Source organism: Lampris incognitus, chromosome 2, assembly GCF_029633865.1.
Source record: "Lampris incognitus isolate fLamInc1 chromosome 2, fLamInc1.hap2, whole genome shotgun sequence".
Lineage (NCBI taxonomy): Eukaryota > Metazoa > Chordata > Actinopteri > Lampriformes > Lampridae > Lampris > Lampris incognitus.
In genome coordinates this window covers 95,246,625-95,257,458 of record NC_079212.1, presented here as the reverse complement: position 1 = coordinate 95,257,458, position 10,834 = coordinate 95,246,625, and the positions used below count along the sequence as shown (strand labels likewise).

The following is a 10,834-nucleotide window of genomic DNA, read 5'->3' as shown; positions in this document are numbered from 1 at the left end:
AGATAGATAGATAGATAGATAGATAGATAGATAGATAGATAGAATATTATTGTCATAGCACATTTTGTACATTAAAATGTAATATACTTAACACTATGTAAAAGTGAACAGATAAATGCAGGTACTGGTAGAAGAAGAAAAACGGGAAAAACAGGATAAAAGGATGTGATAAAGAGAAAATAAGTATAACAAACCTAAAAGTCAATAAATTAAAGAAATAAAAATGAAAAATGTAAACTTCAACAAAATAGAGTGAAGAAAATACCGAAGATAAGGAGATACAATGATGTGACAGAACCTGCAATGGAGCAACAGCAAATTTAGCAGCGATTAAGAAAGTAGAGAAACACACAGTTAAAAAGGTGTGTCTAAAGATATTATAAATAGATATAAAACCTGAAATATTCTGAAAACACAAATAGCTCTCTTTCTCAAAATCTTTTCCCGTTTGGACTCATCCATCATTCCGGAGATGACCTAAAACTTTAAACACACGTGATAAATTAACCTAACACCCCTGTGATGTGTAGCAAGTGATTATACACACACCAATTATGGAGTGAATTCTCAAGCAAATCCTCTTTCCTAACCCCTCCTTGATCCTCGAGGAGTCTGCTTACAGGCCTATATAATCAAAGGCTCGGCGTCACTTGTAGCAAAGCAGCCAGACGACTCCTAGCCGCGGGGCCAGTGCTTGCAGATCATCCCAGTGTCCCGATCGGAAAACCCCACGCTAAGAAGATGGAGAACGGCACCGAGGGCAAGAACTTCTACATACCCATGAACAACAGGACTGGGCTTGTGAGGAGTCCTTACGAATATCCACAGTACTACCTGGCGGAACCATGGCAATTCAAAATACTTGCTTTCTACATGTTTTTCCTGATCTGCACCGGCTTCCCCATCAACGCACTGACACTGTTGGTCACAGCTCAGAACAAGAAGCTCCGACAACCGCTCAACTTTATCCTCGTCAACTTGGCCGTGGCTGGATTGATAATGGTTGTTTTTGGCTTCACGGTCACCCTTTACACTTCCCTCAATGGCTATTTTTCTCTCGGACCAATGGCCTGTGCTATTGAGGGCTTCATGGCCACACTTGGAGGTAAACATCAGGGAAAAAAAAGGAAAAAAAAGAGGATAGTTTCTTGTTATTGTTACATTTTCATGCCATTTGTCATTTATATTTTAATTGCTATTAATTGTAATATTTGCAATTCAAATGATTAATCTAAATGAACAAATGTCTTTTCATGGTATACTATAAGTCCTAATGCACTTCAATAGTGGTGCAAAGGATGAAGTGATTTTGAAGTGTCTTATAACTTGTGTTCATTATCTTCTTTCTCGACAGGTCAAATTTCTCTCTGGTCTCTTGTGGTTCTGGCTATTGAGAGATATATTGTGGTCTGCAAGCCTATGGGCAGCTTCAAATTCACTGCTAACCATGCTTTTGCGGGATGTGCATTGACCTGGTTCATGGCCTGCGCATGTGCCGTTCCTCCACTCGTCGGCTGGTCAAGGTAATGAGTTAATTGCATCGAATGGATTATTTGCCCCGTGCCAGCATGAGTGGTTATAAGAAAAATTAGAAGGGCTTTATCATATGTGACCATCTCCTGGATTAGGGTCACGTCTCACAGAAATTCCTTTTAACTTTTTTTGTCCTTTATTCTGAATAGCTTCTTGTTTTTGATGGAATAAATAGGTATTTTAAGTTTCGCTTTACTCAGCCCAACATGGATGAAACACGGTTGCAGTACTTCCGTGAACCGAGGAGCATTTCGGCATTGTTTGGACTCGATCAAACCATCAGAGCAAGTTATCGCCGGAGTTGCAAACCTATGGCACAGAGCTCTAGGGATGATTTATAGACGATATCTGGGATAATATTGTTTAGTTATTACTCATATGAGTCATGGGATGCCAAATGTCAACACACAGGGCGATTTCCAGGCGACTAGTCCGACCTCTTTGGCTGAAGGTGCACTCTCCAGTCACTTGGGGTACTGCCAGGATGGAAAGAAAACCTGCATACTCATAGCACTCCATGGTATATGGTTGATGGTTATCAATCAGGTCCTCGGGTATTATCAGTACTATTAGTTTGCTATTCTGCCAGGTAGTTCAGGGAGGCTGGAGTAACTGGACCAACAGGTGAACGTGATGAACTACCTGGGAGAACAGAAAACCAGCAGTGCTGGGTTTCTCCGAGGTCCCGATTGAGAAACACTGCAGTATTCAGTGCAACATTGACCCACACTTGTGCATAAACTGGCCATTATTCATGTTGTCAAAGTGACAGCTCAGATTTGGTCTCTTGCATTTTGGAACGGCGAGCCTGACCCTATGCTGTAATTATGATAATCTCTCCATAATCTTGCTAATCTCGATAATCTTTTGTTAACTCTAAAGGTTGGCATTGATTCTAATCTAATATATTCTAATCAAAAACTATCTTTTTCTTCATCCCGGTCTTAATAGTGTTTGGAAAACAATTTAGAATCAAGGCCAGTCATACATAGTAAGAGACAGCGAAGCTTTTGTGAAATGTCTCCAACATCTTGTTGGGAGACTGATGAAGTCACTTACATGAGGGATGCAACATCCCTCCCACTAAACGTTGTGTCCAGATGAACTGATTCAACTTTCTGGAAAGTTCTCCAAAATCTAAACCCCCCCCCCCCATTCACAGGTATATCCCTGAGGGCATGCAGTGCTCATGTGGACCAGACTATTACACCTTGGCTCCAGGCTTCAACAATGAATCATACGTCATGTACATGTTCAGCTGCCACTTCTGCTTCCCAGTGTTCACCATTTTCTTCACCTACGGCAGCCTTGTGCTGACAGTCAAAGCCGTAAGACTCATTCTTATATCACATTGAAATGCTTCTAGCAGTGCAAGAAAAGAGTGACTGAGTTGTAAAAACAAACGCACTAGTTTAATGTAGCTCAACAAATCATCACCTCGAGCAAGTCTGTCTTCACCATCTTCTTCACTTAACGGAAATCTAGTGTGCGCAGTGAAGGTGGTACCAAACTATCCAAGTTCAATAGCTCTCTCAAGCAGATGATGATGAGCTTTGACTTAGTAATTACAGATGAACATACTGAAATTATAATTCCATTAGAGGCAAGATAAATGCTAAATTACACCAAACTGCAGCATCCTACATTAGACTTTCAGTAGCACAGAAACATGTAACAAGATATCTATATTTGTTTAGCACCTCTCTAAACAATGGAAAAACTTACCAGCCAACAACCAGCTGCAGCATATTGCAGCTACAGTACACTACAGTATATCACTCCCCCCTCCTCTTCCTCTCAGATGCAGAGATTTTTTCTTGGCAACATTTTTTATTTTTCTTTAATCAACATTTTGGCTTTTCACATTTTATTGACATTATTGACATTAGACAAGGCAACATAAAGGCTTGCCATGCAGAGGTAGTGTGCAGGATCTCTGTAATTTATATGAAGTCTGACTTCTCCTTAGTTAAATGGCTCAGACACATTTGCATTGTCCCTTCTGGCTGTGCTCGTAGCTTTTTGTGAGAAACCACACAGCGTTCCTAACCGGTGGCTTTGTTTGCAGGCTGCAGCCCAGCAACAGGACTCTGCATCCACCCAGAAAGCTGAGAAGGAAGTCACACGTATGTGCATCCTGATGGTCTTGGGCTTCCTGCTCGCCTGGACTCCATATGCCAGCTTTGCTGCATGGATTTTCCTCAACAAAGGAGCTGCATTCACAGCCACAGCCATGGCTATCCCTGCCTTTTTCTCTAAGAGCTCAGCCTTGTTCAACCCAATCATCTACGTGCTGATGAACAAACAGGTATGTGGCGGCTTGTCTCTGCAGAACTAACATCATCGGGGCTGCTTTTTTTATTTTTTTAATCTTTTTAGGTGTTTCTATACATTTATCAGAGAACTATAGTGGAGTTAAACAGGAAATGGGGAGAGATAGAGATGGGCATGACATGCAACATGCATGTAATGAATGCATGCATGTATTTTGCATTGGAACATGCAACAAATGGCGATGGTTGCGACCATGTGGCCATGTGGTGTGCACTCTAACCATTCAGCTGCGGGGTCTCCACTGGGCCTATTTTAACATGTGCTGTTGTGCAGTTTTAAAGACATACTTTTTTTCTATCACCCCAACCTAGCCTTACAATCATTTCTGTACATATAAAGATATCAATGAAAAAACGACGATTAGCTTGATGTTCTACTCCTTGTAACCAGCTCAGAGTATTTATCTTAATCGCTAAATAGCTCCCTGGAGTCGAGCCCGTTCTGCCACTTAGAAACAGCCAGGCTCAATCACAATCCCCCGAGAGCAGACACATAGGCTATTACAAAGTAAGGCGGATTAGCATATCGGGGCTAGTGTGTGTGTGTGTGGGGGGGGGGGGGGTACTTGTGTTTTGCATGTTACCTATAGTCCTAAACCTCAACAGGTGGCTGGTATGGACTCTAATACTGCTACTCCTAGCTACCACCACCATACGGTGCTCTGGGTCTCTTGCATTACATGCTGCAAGCTGATGAACAGTGAAAGTATTCACTGTCTGTCCTGCTGGCCCTCTCCCTCGCAAAATGTGTTTTGCACAGAAAGCTGGTCTGGGGAGGATGGGGCCAGACTCAGTTTTGTTTTGTTTTTTAATGGGAAATATAATTGCACCTGAGGGGGCAAAGGTGGGGATCTTACTTATAAAAGAGGAATACAATTGATTTTGTTTTTGTAACACATTGACACAGTAGTGTTGTTTGAATCCCCCCCCCCTTCGATTCTAGTTACATCCGGTTACGATATTTGAGCTGTGTATATTAGGAGGATTTTCTATCAGCCAAATATTAACGCTACACTGTGTGATCTGCCCTTCTTTCAGTTCCGTAACTGCATGCTGAGCACTATTGGAATGGGTGGCATGGTGGAGGATGAGTCCTCAGTATCAGCCAGCAAGACAGAAGTGTCCTCAGTTTCCCAAGGATAGAAGAACCACAACTCTAATGGATTTTTCATATGGACTAATAACAATTCCGTGCATGGATGGCTTTTTGCTCGAGACTTGGTCATGTGTGATAGAATCTTTCATTCAGATAAAAAAATGTCATTTGACAGTGTTGTACAGTACGATCTTACTCCAAGAAACATCAGTTTCCAATCTGACCTGTGAACCAGGGAGGGTATACTACCAAGCATCATTACTCTCTTTTTGGTGGCTGTCATTTTAGTGTACAGTATCTGGCTTAAGGGAGAACTGACAAGGACTATTTCGCCTCCTTGTCTTGCAAAGGGCAGTACTTCGCATAATATAGCCAAAATTAAAGAAACACCAGTATAAAAACATGAATGACTGTGAAGTGTTCTTATGCTTCTGCGTGGGCGCTGGGTGCTTGAATTCCAGTCCGTACCTTCTTAGGAATCATTCTTGGTGTCGATTTGCATCCATGAAAGATTTGACGATAACATCGAAATTTGAAATCTGTTCCACAGCCACCATCAGGAGTCAGAATTGTTTTTAATGGTGACTGGCACCAACCTCTCCCTATATGGTATGTATGGGCAAAACCATGCCGTAATAAGCATCCTGCAGCATTTCAGATCTACCATCCTGAAAATATCTGGAGAAAGCCTTTCTCCTGGTCTTTTTTCAATTTTGACTGTACCCTGTATATTAATAGAGGCCTGTATCCCATAACATTTATGTACAGCGCGATAAAAACCATACTGAAGTTTCTACCCTGGTTTGTTGACTCTTTATTAATTTTTGCAATGGTCCAGCATATTTTGTTGTTCAATTGTATGTCATCATTGTATATTTTTATAAAAACTTATAAAAAATGTAAATGTAGATAAATAAATGCATGCATCCACACGTGTCTCAGTTTCCTTGGATGAAATAGATATTTTTACATCTCACCGGCTGAGAGAGGAGCTCAACTGATATATATTTTTATACATAGCTTATATATTTTTTATTTTCAGCCACTGCTGAAGTTACAAGGATTGGAGCGATATATTATCTCACTGGTTCCCCCACAACTGCACTGCATAATGCAAAATAGTTGCATGAATAAATGATTGCATTCGTACAGCACTTTTCTAGTCCTGGGACACAAAGAGCTTTACAGTACAATGAAATGACTGCACACATTATAGCAAGGAATAGTAATGAGATGGATACACAGAGGAGCTACCACTGTGACGCTCAGGAACTCAGCCCTAACTCTTACAGCTCAGTGCAGACCGAAATGTCTGGACCTGATTTAATGGATTCTGTGGTAGAGAGGATGATACTGGATCGCATCTTGACTAAATTTTTTAGAAACATTTTAACCCCACTACAGACCGTCTCACCAGTGTAGATGTGACAACTTACTGTTAACAGATCCTGCCCTCCAGTGGCAGTATGGAGTTTTATAACAATGCGTGTGAAGGACATGTTAATGCATAGGAGAGATGGAGAATGGCACTGAGGGCAAGAACCTCTACATTCCCATCAACGACAGGGCTGCACTAATGAGGAGTTCTTTTGAATAGCCACAGTACTAGAATCAGAATGAGAATCAGAAACAATTTATTAGTTGTTTCATTTCATGCACTTGCGCACATGAAATGGAACGACACATAATTTTCCCCAGCCCACAGCAGTGCAACACAAAGACAAAAACACATGTCTAAAAATTACAAGAACTACAAGAAGACACATATCCATCGAACTAAATTAAGGGAGAGAGTAACTGCGAAGAGCTAATACCAACAGGAATGTGTGCTAGGTACCCCCCCCCCTTTATAATTGTCTTTCTTTGATGGACCGCTCTGGTCAAAAGTTTTCATTCACCAAAGTAGACCATCCATCCATCCACTATCCAAACTGCTTATCCCAACCAGGGTCGGGGGGATGCCGGAGCCTATCCCAGCAGTCACTGGGCGGCAGGCATGGAGATACGACAGGCCGCCAGGCCATCACAGACCCCAGATTATATTTAGCGAGAAGTTAAGCATAGTTTGTGTTAAGGAAAGCTATACTTTTAAAATGGATGCATAGGACTGAAAAGGCAAGTAAGTCTCAGAAGGTGGATTGTGCTTGTCGTTAGCTAGCAAGCTAGCAGTCTTTATCAGTATTTTTGCTTTGTTTATAGATTAACATTGTTCTAAAGTGCTACTATATACGTATACATTTAATATGTGTGATTGAAGTTGGTCAGAATGTGTAAATACTTAAAACAACTTTAGCTCGGTAGCTAACTTTGCCAAAATTAGCCATTGTGAAAGCCTCAGTTTAGTGTTGGGATGTTAGCACCATAACGTTAGCTAAGGATAGCTAAGAATTGTTTGTATAATGCTAATTTTGGCCAAAGTAGATCAGTTAACATATATCAATCCATCAAATGTATTTTAATGTCCTTGAAGCACAACCTTTTTCTTATATTTTTAGTGTACTACAGTACAAGTTCTGTGCCATTACAAGCCAATAGAAACATTAATTTTTTAACATTCCATTGAAACATATTTCTGGAATAAACAATGAGGGTTTCCTTTTAAATCTGTGGCAAATAATACATAAAAAAATCAATAAATTACCATGAATGAATCACATTACACAGAATTAGTTAGATTTTAATTCTGCAGTGGAGTTTATACTGTCCCAGAGAATTATATGCTACTCTGACCAACATAAGATTAATCTTTGCCATTTTAATAAAAATCCAACTGTGCCAAACAAAGCATATCTATCAGCATTATACTTCCATGCAAAAATTGACTTACTGCACAATTACGACCAATAGAAATGATCTTTCATTGAGCAAAATGATAAAATACAAATAAATCTCAATAAGTTTCTTCACAGTGATATGTCTTATCTCTCCCATGTGGCGGCAATAAAAGATTGTAAATTGTAAATTAATTACAAGTTAATGAAATTAATATAGTGCGATGGCCTGGCACCCTGTCCAGGGTGTCTCCCCGCCTGTTGCCCAGTGACTGCTGGGATAGGCTCCAGCATCCCCGTGACCCCGAGAGCAGGACAAGCGGTTCGGATAGTGAATGAATGAATGAAAATTGTAAATTAATTTAAAAAAAATAAATCGTAAATTGTACTAAATTCAGACTACTCAGTGTGCATGTTTTTTCCTGATCTGTTCCGGCTTTCCATCAACGCTCCGACACTGGTGGTCACGGCTCAGAACAAGAAGGTCCGACAACCTCTCAACTTCATCTTGGTCAACTTGGCCATGGCTGGATATGATTAATACATAACTATCTGAACAACAAAAACAAAACAAAAAACAACAACAACAAAAAAGCTCCTATGAATGCAGCTATAGTAATGGACACTGAGGATATTTTGAGCAACTGTCTCTGGCAACAGTTAATCTTAATATTCATCTACCAACCCCCAACACATATTATTTGTTTTGTTGTTTGACAAATGACTATACTGCCACCACGCTTTGTGTTTGCATGCAATTTAAAGCAATAATGTGCAAAGAAGATTAATGCTGATGCTTGATAGTCAAAGCAGTTAACATGGTGGATGTATTGCTATAGGTGTTTTGGAGACTTCTTTAGTAATGAGCCTTAATATCTGACCTGCAAACAAAAACATGCCTGTGTCACTTCATAGACAAAAGCACAGTGTAGCAAACTATCTATGTATCTATGTATCTATGTATCTATGGATCTATCTATCTATCTATCTATCTATCTATCTATCTATCTATCTATCTATCTATCTATCTATCTATCTATCTATCTATCTATCTATCTATCTATCTATCTATCTATCTATCTATCTATCTATCTATCTATCTATCTATCTATCTATCTATCTATCTATCTATCTATCTATCTATCTATCGATCAATCGTCACTGACTACCTTTCAGCATGGGAACATTATACTATAGCAATAATATATACTAACATATACTAATATCATTTAATAATGTAGTATTTATTGATATTAGTATCTATAATCAAGCATTTAAACTTGAAATAAGACAAAATTATTGTGGGAAGACTCTCAACCTTTGCCTTTCCACTGTAACGTAGCGTGGGATATCCTTATGCTCTTCCTGCTGACTTAACTTGATCTGGCTTAACCACACTAATAGTTATCACCCTCATGATAACCGAGCAATGCGGCTAATTAGTGCCACCAGAATAGTGTAAAGCTGGATAACATGATCCTTGTTGTCTGCTGATGGGAATAACGGCCGTCGCTGTCGTGGAATACGTTTCGAACTATGGTAGAAAAAGCTGGGAATAGGAAAGCACCTTTGATGTGAAAGATAAACTCTGAGCGACATGAAGGTCAGAAGTTCACCTGGATCATGGCTCTTGCTTGTGCTGCTCCCCCACTTTCCGTCTGGTTCAGGAACAATACATATCAGACTCAATACTGGATGAGAAATTTTGACGCAAACTCAACACTAGCTGTAACATGCATTCTAATATAACCTTATCATTTTGTTTGCTTGCTTTACACTCACACAGGTACCTACCAGAGGGCATGCAGTGCTCCTGTGGACCAGACTACTACACCCTCGCAGAAGGCTTCAACAATGAATCACGCCATCTACATGTTCATCACCTACTTCCTTGTCCCCATCTTCATCATTTTCTTCACTTATATATATATTTATATGAACTCAGAACTCGCTGGAGGGACTACATATCCAATCTGGCCTGGGAACACCTTGGGAAACCCCAGGAGGGGCTGGAGGGCATTGCTGAGGAGAGGGATGTCTGGAGTGCACTGCTTAGCTTGCTGCCACTGCGACCCGACCCCGGAGAAGTGGCTGATGATGAGATGAGATGAGATGAGATGAGATGAGATGAGATGAGATGAGGTGAGATGAGGTGAGATGAGGTGAGATGAGGTGAGATGAGGTGAGATGAGGTGAGATGAGGTGAGGTGAGGTGAGGTGAGGTGAGATCTTAAATGTTTAAATCGCGTCCTTCCGTGACACCAACACCGTATTTGTGCTGTGGATTCTTAATCATGTTTTCTGCTGTCCTCACCATTGTGCAGGCTGCAGCCCAGCAGCAGGACTCAGCCTCCACCCAGAAAGCTGAGAAGGAAGTGACCCGTATGTGCATCCTGATTGTCTTTGGCGTTCTGATCGCCTGGACCCCCTACGCTTCTCTCACCGCCTGGATCTCCTTCAACAAGGAAGTTGCCTTCACTGCCCTGTCCACGGCCATCCCAGCCTTCTTTGCTAAGAGCTCAGCATTGTACAACCCTGTCATATGTGCTGATGAACAAATGGGTCAGTTCGATTCATCTACTGAATCTTTATTTCATTTCCCAGTTCTGAAGCTCAGAAAACAGTCTGTCTGATAAAATGCTTTTCTTTTCTTTTCTTTTTTATGTTCAGTTCTGTAACTGCATGCTGACCACTGTTGGACTGGGCGGCATGGTGGGGGATCAAACCTCAGTATCAGCCAGCAAGACAGAAGTCTCCTCCGTCTCCTAAGCATAAAGGCGTTTTCACTGCTTTGGACAATATTCTTCCTCCTCTGTCACTGATTCAGAAAGATCCTACACACAGACTCCATCAACTTCTTCTACTTTGTGCAAGTGGACATGTGCAAAATGTCTGACCTGTAATGACTGAACCCTCGCGAGTGATGTGTAACTGAGAGATGTCCCCGCGTCTTTGCTGTGGGATTCAGCAGAATCAATATCATATATGTATGTAAAAGAAATATGTGTGAGTGTGTATGCTGAGATGATGACACTGAAACAATGCTGTCCTGAGAATGAGAGCGAATCCGGGGGGTGGGGGTGGGGGCAGCTGGTAACCGC

The 10,834-nt window shown here is 41.0% G+C and overlaps 1 protein-coding gene and 1 pseudogene across 1 annotated transcript; both read left to right on the top strand.

Annotated features, from left to right (window-relative positions):
* The first annotated feature begins 741 nt into the window (after positions 1-741).
* LOC130107509 (green-sensitive opsin) lies at positions 742-5,009 on the top strand. Its single transcript, XM_056274148.1, has 5 exons — positions 742-1,105; positions 1,355-1,523; positions 2,696-2,861; positions 3,602-3,841; positions 4,905-5,009. The coding sequence occupies exons 1-5, from the start codon at positions 742-744 to the stop codon at positions 5,007-5,009; spliced, it is 1,044 nt and encodes a 347-aa protein (XP_056130123.1).
* A 1,469-nt stretch (positions 5,010-6,478) lies between these two features.
* On the top strand, positions 6,479-10,502 carry LOC130130889 (green-sensitive opsin-like; annotated as a pseudogene).
* Positions 10,503-10,834: the final 332 nt, after the last annotated feature.

Excerpts from the sequence above, each read along its gene's own strand:
- LOC130107509 (XM_056274148.1), top strand. The coding sequence starts at position 742 with ATGGAGAACGGCACCGAGGGCAAGAACTTCTACATACCCATGAACAAC. Across the intron at positions 2,862-3,601 it reads TTGTGCTGACAGTCAAAGCC|GCTGCAGCCCAGCAACAGGA; the intron begins GTAAGACTCATT and ends CTTTGTTTGCAG. Across the intron at positions 3,842-4,904 it reads ACGTGCTGATGAACAAACAG|TTCCGTAACTGCATGCTGAG; the intron begins GTATGTGGCGGC and ends CCCTTCTTTCAG.